This window comes from Caloenas nicobarica, chromosome 10, assembly GCF_036013445.1.
Source record: "Caloenas nicobarica isolate bCalNic1 chromosome 10, bCalNic1.hap1, whole genome shotgun sequence".
Lineage (NCBI taxonomy): Eukaryota > Metazoa > Chordata > Aves > Columbiformes > Columbidae > Caloenas > Caloenas nicobarica.
The window spans coordinates 12,586,177-12,607,405 of NC_088254.1; the positions used below are offsets into that span (position 1 = coordinate 12,586,177).

Genomic DNA, 21,229 nt, shown 5'->3' on the forward strand with positions numbered 1-21,229 from the left:
CCCAGTCGCGCTTGGTTACGCTGCAAACCCTCCCCCGCTGACTGTTTGAAAGCCGGCGCGCATGGCAGCGGGAACATGCCTGGCTAGCTGATTGGCTAAGCGACCGACCAATGGCTGTGGCCGCTTTCTGGAGGGGCGGGATTTCCTTGTGACGTTACGAGTGCGCGCGCAGGGCGGGTGAGGGGAGGCGTTTGGCGCAGGTAGCGGAGGCGCCATCTTGTAGCGAACGTGGCAGTTGCCCGGCAACGCGTGACGGCGTGGCCGGAGAGATTTCCCCTCGCGAGGTCACAGCCGACGGGATGACGTCATGTGGCCGGGCTCTCAGGACTGCGTCATGATGAAAGCTGACAGAACGGCACGGGCATCTCTCATTTAGAGCAGCTACGTGGCCGAGGGGGGTTGGCAGGAGTTACAGCCCCTCGCCTCACAGAGCAGCCGCCGTGCGGCCTGTGCCCTCGTCCTCGCACTGCGCCCGTGCTGAGGAGCTGTGGCGATGTGTGAGGGCCCGGGCTGAGCTGCACACGAGGAAACCCTGCAGGGGGACTTGGCCTTTGGGTGGTGAACGCCCTTGGGAGCAGAGGAAGACGCCAAGGCCGCACACAGGCAGCTTTCCTCAGGGTGCCCCGTGCTCAGGGAGCTGCTGTGCTTCAAGGGCTCGGTTTAATCTGTTTAAATAATTCAAAGTTGCCTGTAGCAAGCATTCAAAAAAAAAAATCAGTTTTTTTGAACAATGAGCGTTTGTTCAGCCATGAGGAAGATATGTAAGAGCTCCATCTGGTGACACGTCAGCAGTAATAACGCCGCCCGCCTGCCGTAGCAGCAGAAAATGGAAGCTGTAGCAGGAGAGAAACATTTGGGTCACTTGTAACAGCTTTATTGATGGAAGCGAACAGATACGTGTGCTAATGTGTTTCAGTGAAATTTATAGGAGCTTTGAAAAAAGAATGAACGTGCTCAGCCTTGTACATGCGGCATTATGGGCAAAATCAGATATTTTTCCCAGGGGTTTCTAGTCACCAATTCTCTAGTTGGTAAACAACTATGTACTCAATGAAAATATATTTAGCCTAACTTTAAAAAGAGATGTCTCCAGTATTAATTGGTAATGATATAATAGTAAAATCATATGCAAGACAAAAATACTAGGATCTAGCATGCTTGTCCTTTAACAAGTTCTATTCTGAAATAGCATCTCCTCAACATTTTCACAGGCGTGAAACAAATTTTTTTTAGAAGTCTAAATGTGCCTGACAATTCACATTAACTTACTTAAGAACAATATTTTGGAAAACTTTCCAAATTTCAGATAACTTTTTGTTTTTTAAAAAGCATAGTTACTTCCTCTAAGACTTCCACACAGGAGATGATAGTGCACTTTACACGAGATGACCGGTCCACAGAGGCTGAAAGCAGCATTAATAACTAAAGGCACATAACTGTTAGAAACCAAAAACTGAGTTCCTAGTTCCATCTCCAGAAGAACAGATGTAATTTATTCTAGGAAAATGTCTGTTGTCCGTAATGCATGGATGTGTTGTGTCTGAATGGTATCTGTAATTAGCTGGATTCTTTGCTTTCACATCTAGAAATCTTGAGATATTTGTTCATTGCACTAGCACCCAATTATCTCCCTTTTCTTCCCTTTTTCCTTAAGTTTTTGCATTCAGACACATACAAAAGATGCAGGAGCAACAAAATAAAGACTCTACTCATACTTCTATTTAAGTTAGTGATATCCAAAGAGGGAGACTTGGACTGTGTTATTTTGTGATCCAAACATCACACACTGGTGAAGTGAAAACTGGTGAGGTGAAAAAAGTCCCGAAGTCAGTATCATAACTGGCAAAATCGTACAACTTTGATCTCATACTATCACAACACCAAACACTATTATTCTAGTACCAAGGAGCTTTGATTTGAACTAAAAATAGAGATGGAGTCTGCGCATTTGCCTTTTATGACCTGTCGTAAAACTCAGCTTTGATGCAAAAATCAAAACTGCTCTATGCAGGTCTCTCTCTTCCCTCAAAATGCCAGAGAAGTAGCTTTTTTGCTTCGTTGTTTGCTCAATAAATTCATGTCAAGCACTTTATGAAGTTTGGTAAGACACAAGAATAGAAAAGATACGATGCAAGGATTTAATATTCCAGTTCCAGTTTCTTGCCAACTATCCTTGCAGTGGCACAAAGCCTGAGCAGGAGCTCTTGCTGGGGCCTTCTTCACAGGGCAAAGCCTTGCATGGGATACAACAGGTGTAAGCTCAAGCTTCTAGTCTGAAGGCTTGAGGTATCAATAATGCCAGCGAGGAAAACTACTAATGTTTTAAAGCTTCTCACTGCTTTTATATATGTAACTGAGTATTTTAATCATGTTATTATCAAGGAATGAAATATATCTTATGCCTATTAGCTGAGGATAAGAATAAAGATGGTTTTTAGTCAGCTCAAAGTGTGGCTCTTTACGTTAAATTTTCCCCTCCAAGAAAGCTTATGTCTTCAGTAATTTTATGTGTACATGACCTCGTTTCCTATAGAAAAGAACTCTTACTTTAGTGTCCCATTTAACATGAACACAGGCAAAAGAACAGGATGTCATTTGGTTTGGGTTTTTTTATAGTCAAGTCTTCCAGCAATTGCTGAACTCCACAGCGATTGTCTGCCTCGTGGAACTGAGCCGGTGGGCTGGGAGATGGAGAAAATGTCCCTGCTCATGCCAGAGGACACTGCTTATCTTAAAGGCACAACTTTCTCAGGCCCTCACCCAGACTACCCATTCCTTCCCCAAATCCCCCCACCTTTTTTTTCAGTTACTTATTAAATCACTGTTTCTTCCACAGGAAGCCCAAGAAATCTCTGTTCTCTCTGAATATAGGATTGTTCATATTTAGAGTATTTATTGTGGCAAAACAATTCATAGGTTTTCTTTAAAAGACTTTTTTCCATGTTTAGGAACAAATAGACTGTACTGAAGAAAGGGAAAACCGTATCTTGTTTTGGAAAGAACACTGAATAAGGGCACATGCAAAGTTCAAACAGTCTTTTAAATAGTTTTCTCTCAAAATGTATCATTAGTTTTGTTCAGTTTCTCTAGTTGGTAAACAACTATGTAATCAATGAAAATATATTTAGCCTAACTTTAAAAAGAGATGTCTCCAGTATTAATTGGTAATAATAGTAAAATCATATGCAAGACAAAAATATTAGGATCTAGCATGCTTGTCCTTTAACAAGTTCTATTCCAAAATTATATTACATATATTAATTTCAGCTTTGTAAATGTTGCATAATCTCAAATCTTTGAGTAGTCAGACAGTGATAAAAAATTATTAAGAAACCAGACAACCTTTCTGAATCGTGAATGCCATTCATTTCAAACATTACTTGCTAGTAAAGTGCTGTTACAAGCAAAATGAAATTGTTAGTGTCTATTGAGAGCAGATGACATTTTAGTAATATTCAAATTGTATTTGTTTTGGCAAATAGGTAAGAGCCTAGACATGTTTGTTTAGCCACCCAAAACTAATTCAGTATAAATAATATTGGTTTCCAGTAATTCTATGCTAAAAGGCACATACTAATGTTCCAGCAGTTCGTTCAAGTGAGCTTTTGCATGTAGAGGTTTAATTGTGCTTTTAAATAGTTACTGATTCAGTATGACCTTGAAAGTGACATTTGTGCATGTCTAAAATACCTTCTCACAAATGAATCTCACATCAGAAGGTGTAATTTCATTAAGATTACATATATCTATATAACTATGCTTGTTGATCTCTACAGATCTACATAGATATACACATACACATATATTCATACATACACACACAAAAGGGTATCTTCTGGAACAGCAGCAGAAAGTGCAGCCTATACTTTTCTGAATTGTCTTCATAATATAATAGAAAGTTCTTGGTACAGTTTTCAGATATGAATCGTCTTGGGGTTTGTGAGATTCAAGCGATTATTTGTGATATTCCATGTGTCCCACACTACTCTCTTTCCTTACAGGCTGCTTCAAGCTGACTTCACTTCCAGAAGAGATGATTGGCAAATTATTTTCCATGTGATACTGAATAAGATGACCCACACTATCAAATATACGGTCTTTGGTTCTCACCTAGTGAAAGAAGCAAGAGAATATATTTATGGTCAGATTGTGCTTGTAACTGGCTGGACACGAGCCTAGCACACTAAAGTTGAAAGGTGTTTAAGCCTCTGAACTCACTGGAGCAGGATGATTAGGCTGCAAGCAGAAATTCACACCTGTCCTTGATCTACCATTAGCTGAGATGAAAAGCAGAGGACCAAGTTAAAGAGACTGTATGTAGAGCTGAGCTGATTCTGCTAAGGGGAATGAAATAACCTTTTTTTTTTTTAATCCACAGAGGAAGATTTTTTTTCCCCTAAATCCCACTGAGATTTACTTTTCTGATTTACTCTCTCCTCTGAGAGGTGTCACTCAAGAGTGCCATTCTAGCCCTGAGCAGTAGTAGAACTGATGTGACAAAAAAACAGCTCTACCTTTTCTTTATCCAGAATTGTGTTACTAATCAACTTCATTATTTAAGGTTACACTAATGTTAAGGTATGCACTAATTATCAGCACCTGGACTAACAACATTTAAGTACTTCACTTCTATTTCCATGGTACTGTGGTGCTTTTAAGTTCTTGAGCTGAACTTTCAAACCTACTGAACTGACTGGCTAAATTTAAATGAACCTGGATGGAATCAGATCAGTTCCACTTCCTGGAATGCAGCCAGGCATTTTTACTGAGATATCTGAGCAGCCCTGAAATTGCAGTATATGAAATGTTCATACCTTGCCCTCAGGATCCACCAAGAGCAGATGCTTTGCTTGCCCTCCCTGAAGTCCACTGAGGACATACTGACCAGGTGACGTCGTGCTCTCTCGCACCAGAAAGTCCCCATCATTGACTAAGAGGCTCTCTGCTGCTTTCCTGTTTAATTTGCCATGGTAACAATCTTCATTCTTTAGCTGTTGCTTTATTTGTGGCAGAACACAGAGACCAGCTGTGTTGCTTGTGGCACTCTGCTGAACAGCTTCCGGTAATTCTAAAATTAAATGAAAGGGAATGTATTGGACACTTCACCTAGAACTTCATCCTAAAAGGATGCAAGACGATAATTTTTTGTAGCTTTTAAAAAATTCAAATGGCTCGGTCTTGAAGCTGTGATCAAACTAACCTTACAGACTGCACACTATTATAAGCACATATGAATGCTCACAACCCTCCAGTGCATTTGGTAAAATTATCACACCATCTCCTCTTCTACCTGTGATGGGAAAGCCTTGGGTCGCTAGGCAACAGGGATTGGAAACAGGAATTTTTCTGATGCTCTGCTGTTTGGGGTTTGTATTTCTTTGGCTGTATTAAAAGGTCAAATCTTCCCTATAAAAAAGATTTTTGTTGGGTTTTAGCCACTTTATTTTTAAAGATGTAGTTTTTCTTTCTTCCTTAACAAGCTCTGAAGAGATTGTTATGGCTCATAGGGAGAGTCATGTTGAGTGGCTCCAGCTATGTGCAGGAATGTAAGACAACATGGCCAACGTAGCCAGTAGGGAAGGATTATAGCATGATGCATCTGCTGTGAAAAAACCGAACAATTACTGAATGTACTAACAAAACTGGGTGGTTTGGGATATAGCCAGTCAACTGCAAATGATTCACACGCAGGGTTTTTCTAAGGAAAATAAGAGGATACCACTTCTTCAATGGAATTGTGCAACTTAAGGCTCCTCAGGGTATAGTCAGTTCCTTTTAGAGCGTACTACAGCCTCGGGTTGGAAATATCTCCATGGTCACAGATTTCCGTTACTGTCATTCTGTCCAGTCCTTTGCCCACTTTCCTATGTGGAGCCAACTCTGACAGAGAAAACACTCAGTGGGAAACCATAAGAGGCAAATTTTCAATAATGAGGACAATCAGTAGCAACTATATAGTCAAAGGATATCCACCACTTTGAGTCTATAAATCAAGACTTAATTTCACATATTTAATAGATACTACAGATCAAACAGTTGTATTTAGAAATTATTGGATGAGATTCAATGTCCACTTACACAAGAATTGAGAAAAGATGGTCATAATGATCCCACTTCGACCTCACATGCTTCTGCCTGTGAAGCAAAGGCAGCTGAGGCCACTTCTACCTTAGAATGGTTAAGATCTTGAGCATACAGAGGAAGCCTCTTCCTTGAAATATAGTGCAGTCCCAAGCTTTCGTATCATCTTAAGGACTTTCTTATTATTGTCTGGGAAAAATGTGACACTATTTATTTTGACCAGCCAACCACAGAAGATGAAAGCTTATTCTGCTTGCTTACCATCACTGCTTTTACTCCTTAATCCACTTGGTCTTGAATTTAACAAGAAAAAAAAAGAAGTAGAAAGGATTTCTTCCCCGATCTTTTCTATATTTCTTATGGGGAAACCAAAACCTTTCTCCATGTACACAGCTGACAAGACCCCCTCTTTTCAACACTCAGAAAGACATGGCATTGCAATGGAACCTACTGGCCTGACGCAGCGGGCTCCCATGGATCTGTGTCGTTGCTGCACCACGGGCTGTACAGAAAGCCGACTGCAAGGTCTGCGTGTTGATGTAACATGGATCATCAAAAAGATCTGTTTTGTAGGCAGGCTTCAGTAATTTCACCTCTTTTTTTGTCTTCTGTGATCTTTCACCAGGATTACCTGCAATTAGTATATAGCATGCATTATTTCCTTCCTTTTTTTTAAATTCATGTTAAAATAACGGTAAAAGCTGAAATGGGAACATTTTTGTTCTTCTATATCCCACTAAAGTCATTCATAAGGAAACAAAAATGAGCAGATGAACTCACTTTTCCTTACGGCTAGAAGGCACAAGGTACACTATCCAAAATGAGTTAGAATGAAGTTTTCAAAAATGTTCTGCACTGGTTCAGTTCTGCTTCAATGTCAGCAGTAAACCCCCCACTGATTGAAGAGAAATTAATACATATGACTCCACAGAGACGCAAGCCATATACATTGTTTGTCGCAAAACCCTTTCCTTCCCCTCTGCACCACAAAAAAAAAAGCTTGTGGGAAGCTGAACAACTCTCTCTCTTGCTATTCTGGTGGAGCGGGGAAGATGGAGGAGGTTGGCACTTTGTGGCTCTGCCTGGAGAGCCAAAGCCACATCTGTCATGTTAGGATCCAAGCCTAGGAACAGGCTAACAGAATATCCCCTGCAGGATATGAAAATAATAGCACTTCAGCTAGCCAAATAGCATGCATATTTTTACTCTTTAGAAAACATTTTATTCATAGATCTATTCATTCAATCTTTTATTTGTTCACCCTCTGCTTGTAGAAACCATTTGATTCTCCTTTCCTTAAATCAGAAATAACACAAGAAACTGAACTGTCCCCCACAGATAGTGTAATGGATCACTTCAGAGCAGTGCAGGTGGGAATTCAGAGAAGACCTCACTGTGCAGTGAAAGAGATGAGCTGAGGAAAAGTGCTCAGGGCATCAGCTGTGGCAAGGAAAGTCCAGACAGGGATGGAGGCTGGTGATCTCCCAGGGCGCCAGAGAGCAGGTTTTGCTAAAGGCAAATGGATCTGGGGGACAAAGCTGCCCAAGGCAGGCAAAGGGCACAGTCACACAGAGAAGCCAGTGATGCTGGAACCAAAGTCAGAGGCTCTGTTGGAACAACCACCCGATGCTGATGGTTTGTGTCTCACTGAGCATTTGTAGGGGGAATGGGCATTTTCAAAGACTGATAAGCAATGCAGTATCTTCCTTTTCCAAAGGGTATGAAAGGAAATAAAACAACAAAGAGTATGAAAGAGAATTAGAAAACCACAAAGAGCTACTGTACAGTATCATGACAAGTAAAATGATTAAGTCTGCCAGCAGACACGAAGATAGATTAGTGGCCTTTAGAAAAGCTGTAAGGCATTTTTGTCTGCCCTTCATCTAGGGAACTAGAAACGACCCACTAAGTAGAACACTTTTCACCATTGTACCGAAAGCCAAAGGGCAGCTCTTCCAGGCAGTCTGCCTTGGTTAATTCTGCATATGCATGAGAAGGAAAACCAAGTACATACCCACAGTTCTGTTTTCTTCGGGGCAATTTTCATATATATTGATGAAAGTTGGGCTGCCTGTCTGTAGAAAAATTGTAAAAACTGCCATGTAAAGTAGTCCCTTCGAAGCCTTGGGTAACTTTACAACATCCATGCACCAGTTAATTGGGATACAAGTAACTAAACATGTCTTCACCAAAAATTTCCCATCTCTTCAAATATAATTTCATGCTGATACTGTTCTTTCCACAGGGCATCATGTCAATCCCCACAGAAACTGCTAACTACCCTGTTATGTATCTAAGGTTTAGAATACACAGTATAACTCCTAGGTAAAGTTCATATTTTCTTATAAACATTCCTTGCAATAAAAACAAAGAAAAATAGCTACAGACATCACGGTGTGAAAGTGAAACAGTCACCAAGTTGTCTGAGCAGTACTAGAAGATCACCAGAACAAAAAGGAAATAACAAAAAGTGACACTTCATGGGGAAAAAAAAAAAAAAGCATTTGCATTTACACATTGCAGGGTAACTCCTTGCAACAACTCTGGTGAGCTTCACATGCCAACTCAGGATTTAGCCAAACACCTTTTTAGAGAACGGTTGGGGAGACAAGAGACCACCAGGCCCACAGTCAAGATGTGAAGTATGGTTGAAGTTACCAAAGTGAGAAATGGATGGAGCAGTAGCACAGGAACACGAAGGAACCTGGGAGCAGTTGCCGCCAGACACAAATAACACTGGGGAGCAGCAACTTTTTAGACAGCACCAACCAGATTCCAGCAGGCACAGCTGATGTGCTCCCTCCGAGCAAAGCGGTGGTACCTGCTGCCCTGCATGGGGAAATGCCACTGTTCCCCAGAACTCGCCAGCAGCCGTCCAAGTCTCTGCCGCCGCTCTGAACTCTGCTGGTTTTACTCCCTGACTGATTGGGGTTTATTCCCAGACAGAAGCCACAGATATACGCATCTTTTGCTGCTGTAGCTGATTTAACAGAGCCTCTTGAAACACTCCAGGGGTAATTAATGTTGTATATACATTGCAGTCAGTCAGTGATGTATGTATAGGTTTTAGAGCATAATGGATGGGATGAAATATTCATCAGATCACAGAATCAGGAGCCAGGAAGTCTCAGATTTTGCAGATGTTCTCTCAGACAAGCCATTTAAATCTGTATCTATTTTCTTCTCACCACTAACGAGTGAACAAGGGAGTATTACTTGGTCTCCTAAAAGTACTCTAAGGACAAACCAGTTAATATTCAGAAAGTGCTTTGGGATTCAATTATGTACTAACCATCATTAAATCTAGCCTAAAAAATGCTTTCCCAGGATAATCAGGACCTGGTTCTGATGTTAATGCCATGTTTTACACCACAGTAACGCTTTATTATTCATTCCCATAATAGGCAGGCAAATAGTTATTGTAGAAGATGTACTTACCAAGCAAAACTGCTTTTTGCACTGTATAAGACAGTTAGCCCTTTGGTCTGTTTGCTCTTTCATTCGCATGTCTAACACTCCACCTGTGGGAGGCTCTTTCCCTGGGATTTCATTGTAATATTCATGATCCTCCCTCTCCTGTGAATTCCCAGCTGATCCATTAGTATTTGCTGCCTCACTGAAAAAATATGGGGAAAAAAAAAAAAGCAACTGATGTAACCAACTGCTTTCTAGTGCAGGCAAACGTCCCCAGTGTTCATGCATTGCACAATACACAGATTAGCCATATGGAGGCTGTAAAGGGCTCTGGGCCTGAACTTTCAGAGCTGTTTAATTTTCCAGTTACCTCTTCCTGAATTAAAAATGAAGTCATTGGGGTTAAGGGTGCAGGGAGGTACAGTCATTTTCTTAGTACCAGGTAGCCTGGATCACTTTTTCCTGCCTTGAAAATACAAGAGCCACCTACTGATGCCCATGCGTCGTTCGCTAAGGTGTCCAAAACGAACCATTCAACTGATTCATCTGGCTTCTGGTCTCACCTGTATAAATCTAGGGATTGCTGGGGTGGGGGGACTTAGAAATGAAAATCAAAACCTCATGGCATTTAGTTAGACAAGCCTGCAACTCTTTTAGAAGATCAAATATTGATAAAAAGAAAGAAGTCATTTTCCTGAGTGGAAAGTACCCTGATTTTAATAACCATAATCAATATAACTGCGCTGTTTCAGCCTGAAGAAAAACCACTGAATGATACAAAGGAGAGAGCCCGGTGTTTTTCTTGAGCTAAACCAGAATTATGATAGTTTAAATGTGCAGCTGATACACTGCAAAACAACTAGGTGCTTCCTGTACTGTCTCCAGTCCTGAAATAAAAAGCTCATCTCAAATCTTGCTTCTCTGTTTGACAAGAATATAATTGGATAAAAGGCCTCGAGCAGGAAAGAGATAAAGTTCAAGTAGCTGATTATGTGATATGCAGTGCAAGTATTTGATTATGTGATTCATAGCAGTTTGGAAGTGGGTGACTCATTCACACAGCAATATCTGACTTCCCTGCCCGAAGACCATTCTCCAAGGCTGGCTGTGGGTTAGGCTCAAGGCAGGAATCTAATTAGCCTCTTCCATCTCTCCTTGCTCCAATTTACGTGTGGCATAACCTAGCAGAGTTTCATAGGAAAAGCTCTTCCTCTGGTTATTCCCCCCGGGGAAAACAGACCAGTATTAGTAATGGAATGGCATGAACCACTACATACAATGAAATAAATAAATAAATAAACTGGAGCTGAGGCTGCTGTTATGTAATAAAACCAGTTCTGTTCCAGAACAGCGACTGCCAGTGCTCAGGACACAGCTAAGCAGCGTTACACCTTTACCTACTCATGGGAGGTAGCAAGTGATTAAATTTGGCATTATGGTAAAGAAAAGACTGAGAAAAACGGGCATGGCAAACCTGTGTGGAGAGCCATAAATTAGAGCAAGAATTGTGTTGTCCAGGGCAATGGAAAAAGCATAGTTGAAATAGAGAATTGTGGTCCAAAAATTAGTCTAGGCCCTGTACTTTGAGCAATGTGCAGGATGTGAGCAGAACAGGAGAAAGATGAATTACTATTGCTTTTTTTGCCTACCACACACTTACCACAACTGCGGCGAGCTTAAACTTGGCACAGGTCAGGACCGAGCTCAGTGTGTGTGCCCTATTTATAGAGCAGAACTTTCTTGGGCAGAGTAATTTGAACATCTGTTCAACTTACTTGCATCATTTAAGATAAGGCTATTTTTCGAAGCAACAATATGGCTGAATTCTATGGTGTTATGCACCTGTACAAATGTCACTGAAATCAGTGGGGTTTACTGGAATAAGCTAATTTTAGTCTATGTACTCTGTACATACAGAATACACTACAATTAGCATATGTTCAGAAAGCATATCCAAAACATCTTATTTATGGATCACTCTTTGGAGCATACTGCTTTCCTGAAATGTACGAAAGAGAAGAAAACTGCCAGTTAAGTGACTGAGAATGTGCTGACCTTTCATTAGATGTAACCAGGCTGGATGGGTTCTTCAGGTACTGTTTGAACCGGAGCTCAAAAGCCTGTCCTATGGTGTTTATCACCTCCTGTGCCATCCCATTGGGGCATTCCAGTATGTGGCATGCTGCAAAGAGACACCTTACTTGAATTAAGAAAATGGACTTTATACCAGAAAATAGAGACAGAAGCTACATTGCTTACAGCAGAAAATCTAGGCATGAAGTTATGCATCTAGATGGCTTTAGGACATTTTGCAGACTGAGATTTTCAATGTGTTAAGGAAATTGCTCTAGGTATTTTTTTAATCACAGTATCAACTTATACCTCAATAAAATAAACTCTCCATTTATGCTTCCTGCATGGAGTGCTCCTGTATCTTCTCTCCCTGTCCAGCAGTAAGCAGAAGCAGGGGAGAGAACCAGCCCTGCCAGTGTGCAGTTTTGATGTAAAACAGCATGACAACACAAGTGTGGGTGGCTCCAGCAGCCTGGGGCATAGCTCCCTCAGCACAATCTTTCTCCTACTGCAGGCATATGAGAGCGATGCAAAAATGAATTTATCCCCTGGGTCAGTGTCCAGAGGGAAGAAGGTGTCATACACCTGAGTATATACCCCACTCTGCCTTCCAGCAACACACCCAGGAGGCTGGGTGTGATGAGGAGGGTCATTCACAGCCCTTCCCTCACCTGGAAGTTGCCCCCAGGCAGGGCAGCTGCCCACCCTGCCAGGCTCAGCCCTTCCTCGCCAGGCAGGGACAGCTTGGGAAGGCTCCTACCCCTGCATGGAGCCAGCAGCTGGTACAGCTTGAGCCTGACGTGCAGATTCTCGCTTTGTTGCACAAAGAATATGATGTTTAAAGTCACAGCCTGCATACTGTCACCCATATCCGTACAGGGAAGTCAGGAATTGTACAGAATATTGAGCTGTTCTGTAGCTTTCTTATTTTAAAACTTAAAAAAAATTCCTTGGTACAGATAAAGCAACCATATAAACATGTATAACAATCTGGAAATTGTTTCCATACCTCTTTGATTAACAGGATCTTTTGCTACATATGCAACGTAGTCTGTTGTATCCTATAGGAAAGAAGATGACAAATGTCCTTACAAACAACCCTACTACCATAACAAAACAGCTGACTAGAGAGAGATACATTTTTACCTTTAAAAAGTGTACTTCTTTCAGGGAAAATAACTGGAGGTGCTAGCAAAGCAGGCTAAGGGAGAGATCAGTGACACACTGGTAGCTATCGACCCAGTAACTGTGCTGGAACATTTTTCTTGAAATAAATGCACTAGACCGTTTGGCATTCTTTAGGTTTTCAATTCCAACAGGAGTAGAAACACAACTGGTGTCCCAGCAGCAGGCGACGCTGCTCCTTCCCCTGCTCCCACCCGGCTCCAAGCCTCTCCCGTATCGTGCATTAGGGCTGCGTGACTGCCAGTCACAGCTTTTAGCTGGGACAGTCCTTATCAATATCAGTGGAGGATCAAATAGTGCTAATAGTGCTACTGCATGAAGATTGAGTTTTGAAGGCATTTTAGAGAAAAGTTGAGCTTTAAAATATTGCATAATACAGGAGGTATCTGATCTCAAGTGCTGCTGTGTGGTTTTAGTCTGGCTACGATCAGGTTAAATTACTTTGGATCTCAAGGCCGCTGCTGAGATCAGACAACCTCAGTTGTCTGTTTCAGATTCTCTTTCCAGCCAACAATGAAATAATTCTCTACTTTTTTCTAGTGAAACTGAAAAGTGAACTGGCATAGAAAAACTAACATTTCTAGTCATACTGCTAAAGCAAAGAGTCACTTGATAATTCAGTGTTATAGTAAAGATGGTGAGGTAATGAATAACATTCTTTTAATTATTAAAGATGCATTTTGTTATTTTGGATCTTTAAGGCGTGATGGGGAAAATGCAATTTGCAGCTTAAAGGCATGGCTCTCTTGAGGGAAGATGCAATCAGCTGGCAGGAAACAAGGCCCCCTTTTGCAATATGCACAAGAACAATCATTTAATAATTCACAATGAATGACACGAGAGGCAGGTCTTAGGGCCAGCAGAACTTGTCCTAGATAATTTTTTAAAAATCTCCAAAGTTAATATCATTAAAATAAAGAAAGCTAAATATTTCTTATGCATTTAGTGAACTGAATTTCCTTCCAGGTTTTTCTTGAATTTCATAAATATTTTAGGATACACTTTTAAAACAAATTAAATCTAGAGAGCAACTAAAGTAACTGGAGCAGTACCTACTATTTTTATATCTTCGTAATGTTTATGGACATGCATGGATGACTTTGATTTAAAATAAAGCCAGAATAGGCTTTATTCTCAGGCAGAATATTGCTACTCCTTAACGGTGCAGAGCAACACTGAACTGGGCTTAGACACTAAACATGGGCGCAGGTGGAGAGACAGGTCCTGTGGAAACTATTGCCCATTTTAAATGTAAAGGGAATTTTAGAAAATTTATCTGAACAAGCTACCAAAATCGCCCCTTACATGAAGGGCCACTAGATTTCTAGTTACCACTGTTGAGCAAGACTTTAATTTCACATATTCTCCCAGTAAGAAAAGTCTCACCAGCTGCACCTGCAAGCCCATTTCCCACAGCACATCTGTGTGCAAGCACATCTCTCAGTGGTCCTGCCCTTAAGCACTGACCAAACCCAGCCCTTTGTAGCCTGTGAGATCTGATGGGATCACTGTACAAGACCAAAGCAGGATACTAATATTAAAAAAAAGAAAAATAAAGGTAAACAAGCCCTGAAGAATTACTCATCCAACCCACTGAGCCGAGGTCTGAAAACACATCCCTGAATTTTCCAAACTGGAAATGTTACATAAAGACAAACTAGACAGCCAGCATCTAGGCCATGGTACATACATCAAAAATAAATCAGCTTGAGGGCATACTTCAGTTGTTTTATCTATCAAGAAAACTGGAATTTGAAAATGAAGCATTGCGATGCTCAGCACAAAAGCATTGGGGCTACCTGGAAATCCACATCAGGAAGGGTCTGCGAAGCCCAAGGACTGTATTGCACAGTGGGGTGTATTAAGATAGGACAGGCACCTTAAGGTGAAATTTGAACTTCTTAGACTCTCAGAATGCCTTAAGCACCACGCGGGATCTCTAGGGACGCAGTGTTTGGCAGCAGGCCGGTGCTGTGCCTCCCTCCCGGGTGCAGGACTGACAGCACAGAGCCCACACGCCTGCTCGCTGCCCAGCTCCACATCGCTCCGGTTCCTGGGCAGCCGCAGCCGGGGCAGCACCTCTCTGGGCTCCTCCCATCACCCACGGGCCCTCAGAGAAGATCCATCAGCCACACAGGGCTGGTCCCCAGCTATTTTCCATTCCCTGCTCCTAAATCCAAAGAGGCAGATTTGTCACTTTCCAGTCAAAGCTGGATCTGGTTTCCACCCCAGTGTTATCAAGAACATGACCCAGAGTGTTCTCTTTTCCCTGTTTCATAACACAAGAACAAGGACACATTCGACAAAATTGAAGGGCAGAAAATTCAAAACTGATTTTAAAAAGATACCATTTTCATACCACACAGACTGTAAAATTTGGAATGTCGGCAGGGCTGGGCTGCCTTATTCCCTTTTCAAATCTAAGGCATGTTTATGGATGACAAATTCCCTACTTAACAATCATTGCAATAAAGAGTTTGAAACAGGGTAGAAAAGTTCTTGCTTGAAAACATCAGTGACTTCATGACTATGATACTAGGAGAAAAACCCATGTCTGCAGGAAGAAGGTGGTTATGTCACATCTGTCTCATAGGAGCTGTTTCCTTGACTCAAAATTAGTCTAAAAATTCAGAGGTGCCAGCGCTGACCAATTTTGTGACAGGTATTGGATTGCAGGGACCACAGAACTGATGCAATTCCTATGTTCATGTGGTGTTATTTTTAGATCCCCAAGTCCAAGGGCTTTTGAATGAACAGAGGCTCACTGATGGGCAACAGGAAAGTTAACTATACATAGCTATCAAAGATCCATGGCGTTTATTCCACGTCTCCTTTCCAGTTTCGGTGCCTCAGCCTTCTTGTATTACTGGTCATGATCCGGAAGTGCAGCGTACTCAGTGCTTGTCGAGAGGAAGGGATGAAGCAAAGTATTTGCAGGTACTTCTACTCTCATAATAATTTCATTATACCTGTGGAAGTATATCTTATAAATCAATACTTACTGGGTCACCTCCGGAAGCAAATGAGATGGACTGCATGTGATGGTTGGCAATAATCTGAAAAGCATGATAAATTAGTTAAACATGCTCATGTGTGACATACTTACAAGACAGCAGAGCATATATCTTCATAAAGCAAGCAATTAAGTTCATGCCTACTCAAGCCATTGATACATGCACATATCATTTGTGAAGGAAGGAGATAAAAATGCTAATATGTTTGAGACTACCCATTCATGCTTAGCAACATCTAGATCCCCGAGTAATCTTCCTTAAAGGGTTTTCAGAATGAATTCAGCCATCAGCTTCTAACCTGGTCAGTATGAAGCTAAATGAGACTATGAAGCTAATGAGAGGAATAACTGGAGACACTGGATGCATTTACAAAGTCTTGAGATACTCATTTTAAAATTACCAACAATTTTATTTAAATTCCTGGTGTATATAACGGTGGTGTTTTTACAAACAGGCCCCAGTGACACTCTGTATTCTCTCTCACCACTAGCACCAAACTGTCACCTGGTGGAAATTTCACTAGCGAGATCAAGCATCAGCTTTTCTTGGTTTCAAACACTACCTCATCTCTGGAGACAAACTGCTCTTTATTACAAAATCAAGTGCAGTAGATCACACAGGTGTGAACGCACTGAAACATAAAGGCAGTGCAAGAAGAGAATAAATAGGACTTTCTATTTGCAAAGGTCTAGTAATGAAAGACCTAGAAAGAGTTTCAAGACAGTGCCCTGCACACCCGTGTGTGCAGTGACCAGGCACATCAGTGCATTTGGAAGCAGATCTGTCCAGCCAGCTTTCTGTCCAGTTACAAACAGGAACAAGTCAGAAGGGCCATGCTTTAGCTTCCAACCCCCAGAGTTTCACCCGCTGTACCTGAAAAGAAGGGAAACCTGGTGCCATAAACCCTTACTCCTCCTAGCACAGAGATCCAAGGGACAGGAGACCTCTGTGCTGCAGGCAAACCGCCGAGAGCTGCATGATGCTCAGCACGGCATCAGCTCAGTACAATGATTCCTCAGAGCCAGGAAGCCAAAACTGCCTCCCTGATGCTCCCCTGCTCCAACTTGGAACAAAATCCTCTGGTCGCCCTGGACGAGATCATGCTGGGAACTGAAGCCAACAGCTTCAGGAATTAGGAGGGCAACACAAAGCTCCTCATCACATCTGCCAAGAAGGGAGCAAACCCCAGTTCCAGGGCAGACCCAGGCTCTCAGGAACACATCTTGACGGAGCCCAGAGACTTTGCACAGTATAACTGATTATGCACATATATTTCGCATCTGTAAAATAGCTTTGAATGACACCAAAGCCAAGATCTGACTCATTATTTATATCAGGTTTTTTTTCCCTAGGACTTGTCAGAAACTCCAGTCAGGACTAGTGCCATGTTTATCAGGCACTAGGCAGGCAGAGACGCATGCAGAGAAACAGTTTGCCAAGTGCTTAAGGATCTCTCCCCATGGAAGACACCATCATAAACAAGAAGGGCATGTGCTGCATGTCCAATTCCTCCAAAGTGCTCCCATTTTTAAATTCAGAGGCATCATGTAATTCAGCTTTACCAGGCATGTACAAGAAAACTAAAGGATGCTGCTTTCCCTTTGAAGCACCCAGCCTTACCTTCAGAAGCCACAAAAGGAGGAGAATACAGTAGCATAGACAAAAGGACACTGATTTATGTCTCTTACCTGCTGCGTGTCAACATTAATCAGAGTGAGGCTGCTTGTTGAAATGGTCAGCTTTATATTCATGCCAGAAAACTGAAGGTTACTTTTGCCAAGTACAGAAGACAGAAACTTCACTGGAGGCTTTGAACAAAGAAAAAGAAGAAAGAGTCTGTCAGTTGAGTCTGTCAGGGGCAGAAACATAACAAAGTCAAGTAGATATTACGGTATCTTATTGAGAACTTAAATGGAGTAAGGATAATGGCTTGATCAAATGCAAAGAGATCTTCTAACAAATATCAACCTTGAATACAATACGTGTATACATGGGGTTTATGGCAATAATGGGAAAAATGTTTTTAAAAAAACCAAAATAGCTGGCTCAGTAATTCAGAATGTGTAATTTTCCTGCTGAACCCTGCTTCATTTCCTGGGGATGAAGTGTTTCTTAGTAAATCAAGAAATTCTCTCATGTATTCATTTTTCAGAAGCAAGTTCATTCTTCCCAAGCTCCACAGTTACAGAAAGGAATCAGTAACTTCCACTGGACACGACCCAACAACAGCCACTCATGTTATCCCTCCCTGCATCCCAGTTATTAAATAAGTAATCAGCCCATTAAACAGTGCCATTTTAGTTGTGTTTAATTTTTATAGATATAACTCACAATCAGCTAATCCTCCAGTGAATGAGCTCCCTTTTGCAATTAAAAAACAGACAAAGAAAACAAAACAAAAAACAAAACCAAACTATAAAACCCCACCTCTGACATTTTACCAGCCCGAACCTAAAACTTGTAAAGCACCGAGCACCGCAAAGGCTGGTAGGAGCAGGAACTCAGGGCAAAACGCTAGTTCTGAAGAAAATAAGGTATGGCATGACCTCAGCCCCAAACTGAGAAGGCTAAACATACAACTACAAGCACTTTCACATTATACTGAGTTCAGATGGATTAACGTGCACTAACTCCATCACAGACTGAAGCCTGTTAGGGAATCATGTATCCAGCTTATATAAAGCAGATATAGAAAATTAATCGTGCAGCTAAAAGAGTATTTACCTTGCGCTTTTTTATAGCTCCATTTGTACCTGATACAGCTTCACACAGTCGGCTTATTGCTTCCCTACAAATAGAAAAATACAGCACAAACTGTTGGATCATTTCACATCCATTATCTGTAACAGGGCCAGCAACCCTGAAATTTATTGTTATCATCCCACTTAAAAACACTTCAGTCTTCTGGAAGGTCTTTCACAGTTGTTTTTCTTTCTTCTTTCCTCCCACTGTTAACAAACAAAACCAATCAACCTATTTAACAAAATACAATGATTCAGCAGCCTGGTTTGCGCTGATTCTTTTTCTTCATACGACACATCAGTTTCACCTAAAGAAAACTTGGTTTGTTGGGGTTGTTTTGTTGTTGCTGTTTTAAATCAACTAACCACAAGAAACTCAAAGGACCTAATGCCTCCAAATCCTTTTTCTCAGCACGGTTGATAGGTCTCTTGTTTGGCAGGTAGGATGCCCTCCCTGCCTTAATCCTTCTTATATAGAGCAGCAGGGGCACACTGAGTGAGCCCAGCTGAGTGCCCTCATTGCCTTTCTGGTGTTTGGGGTTTCTCTTTTTTTCTTTTTTTCTTTTTGTTTTTCTTTTAAGTGGGGAGGAAAAAAAAGGAGCTGTAAGCTGCTTCTCCAGTTCTTTTTCAAATCTGAGGCCTCTGTTCATATCTTTCCATATCTTAAAGCACTGAAAATCAGCGATGCTGCATTGAATATTCTTGACAAGAGAACATTCTGAAAAATTCAACCTGGAGACTGTCAAACGAATGGACCCTCATCCATGGCAAAATTATAAAAATGTAATTAATATGTTCTGAGTGAAAACAGCAGGGAAGAAGAGGAGCCTCATCATGGGCTACACAGGATGGGTCAGAAACAGAGCCTTTTACACATTGCCTTTTTTTAGCCTTTTAAAGCAAACGCTTCCCCTGCACAGCTGAAAACATGCTTTTGAAGCAAATTCCTGACATCCTTCTTGTTTAGCTCTTGTTTTATTTAGGTGTTACCAGCAGAAAGGCCAAAACTAAAAAAAATAAATGGGAAATGCATCCTGCAGGATGATCTTGCAGATTCCAATAATCAGCTTGGAAAATGAGAGCCCATCTTCTCATTCAATATTAAAGGAAATTAAAATCAGAGCCAAGACATTAAGGCTACTTGGAGCCTTCAAGTCTAGCTCTACCTAGAATGCAAACCAGATACAGAACAAACTAGAAAAGTAGGGAAGTCATCTATTTTGGCGACAAATGAGTTCTTGCACACTTCAGGCAGCCCATGTGAAATAAGGAGTCATAGGCAAAGTTGCCAGCAATGGATCCAGTTCTTGTCCAAGCCAGTGTGGTGACTGCCCACTTCACCTCGCTCTGAAGCACTTGTCCAGCAAACAGGAGCCAAAAAGTAGGCAAATCATTTCTACTTAATAGTTTCTATTACCTCTTTTTGGTAGGAGAAATCATCTTCTCACAGACATTTCTTGCTGCATACCTCTGGGTGGTCTTCCGGGTGATCTAACAAACCTTCTCAAATATTATTTTAAAGGTGTGAAAAGCAGCAGTTTGGTAACACCTTACTGCTACAACTGAACACTTCTAACCTTTAGTCATTTCCAATGGGCAGGCGGACATGAACTAGAAACTGCACAGTACAATAGGAAGAAAATAAACTCTTGATATGTCCATGATAAACTGAAATAGGATTTACTGTATCTGTGCTTTCTTCCTGGAAATCTGCTATTAATTCATTCTTACAGCTGTTCAAACAGTTGCTCGGGCAAGTCTCTGCTTCCAGATCTGGTGGATGGCATGCACCTGTGCATAGCTTCTATAGATCATCGCCTTGTTCCTGGATAAATGTGCAACCTTATGGGTTCTGGCATTTGCTTGTCAGTCTGACATCTTCCAAATCTGAGGCTGTAGCAGAAAACTTGGACTCGTTATTCCAGTCATGTTGCTGCTTTTTCTTTCTCCCATCCTTGTTATTCATCTCAAAGCAAAACACTATGGGTTTTGGGTTTTGTTGTTGTTGTTGCTTCTCTTTTAAATCACTCTGAATGAGATAACTCCACTCGCATACTCTGCAGCAGCTCTTCTCTACCGTGAGAGCCACAGAATGAAATCAGGAGAGCTGTGAGGAATTTAAATTGTTCTTGTAGTTTAAGGCAAAGAACATCTTGCTCCTCGACTCCTCAGGCATCTTCTGCCATTTGAAGTGGAATCACTGTCTCTTGGTCCTGCAGTGCGCACACAATTACATAAACTGGTCATCATTTCATTGACACAGTTTTCACTTTCCCTAGTAAATGGAAGAGATTTGGGTCAACTCTTTTCACCATCCTGAAAAATACTATTCTGCATCCCTATGGTCTCCTGGGCCATCTCCAGCAGCTGACCTACCGCAGAGGTCCCGCTCCTGGCCCTGGCAGATACCCATCCATTGCAGGGGGAGCTTCCCAGGGGTTATTCTGTTGGGCACCAGTCAGTGAGGATCAAGGTTGGCACCGTTCCATGGGATCCAGGAGATGGGATGGGGAAGCAGGACCATCCTTCTTCGACTGGGTCACCAAGGCTCCTGAGCATGCTGCTGTAGGCAGCTCCTCACCTCCAGGGCTGAGATGCACTGAACCTGGACGGTGCCGCAGTCCCCGTGCGGCTGAGTGCAGCAGGAGCTGGTGGCACTGGGAATTTTTGCTTTCTCCCCAAAAAATCTGGTGCACACCCCCAACGCCTGCAGGGCGCTGC

At 41.8% G+C, this 21,229-nt stretch overlaps 1 protein-coding gene across 1 annotated transcript in view; it reads right to left on the reverse strand.

Moving 5' to 3' along the window:
- Window positions 1-3,831: 3,831 nt before the first annotated feature.
- The window catches only part of SHC4 (SHC adaptor protein 4), a 29,449-nt gene continuing 12,051 nt past the window's right edge, over window positions 3,832-21,229 (reverse strand). The window contains exons 3-12 of the mRNA XM_065641530.1: window positions 18,492-18,555; window positions 17,456-17,575; window positions 15,756-15,809; window positions 12,578-12,629; window positions 11,551-11,677; window positions 9,520-9,697; window positions 8,096-8,156; window positions 6,533-6,712; window positions 4,815-5,068; window positions 3,832-4,110 (exon numbers count right to left, since the gene is read on the reverse strand). Coding sequence (XP_065497602.1) covers window positions 3,955-4,110; window positions 4,815-5,068; window positions 6,533-6,712; window positions 8,096-8,156; window positions 9,520-9,697; window positions 11,551-11,677; window positions 12,578-12,629; window positions 15,756-15,809; window positions 17,456-17,575; window positions 18,492-18,555 — 1,246 coding nt within the window. The 3' untranslated portion in view covers window positions 3,832-3,954. The remainder of the gene's footprint in view (window positions 4,111-4,814; window positions 5,069-6,532; window positions 6,713-8,095; window positions 8,157-9,519; window positions 9,698-11,550; window positions 11,678-12,577; window positions 12,630-15,755; window positions 15,810-17,455; window positions 17,576-18,491; window positions 18,556-21,229) is intronic.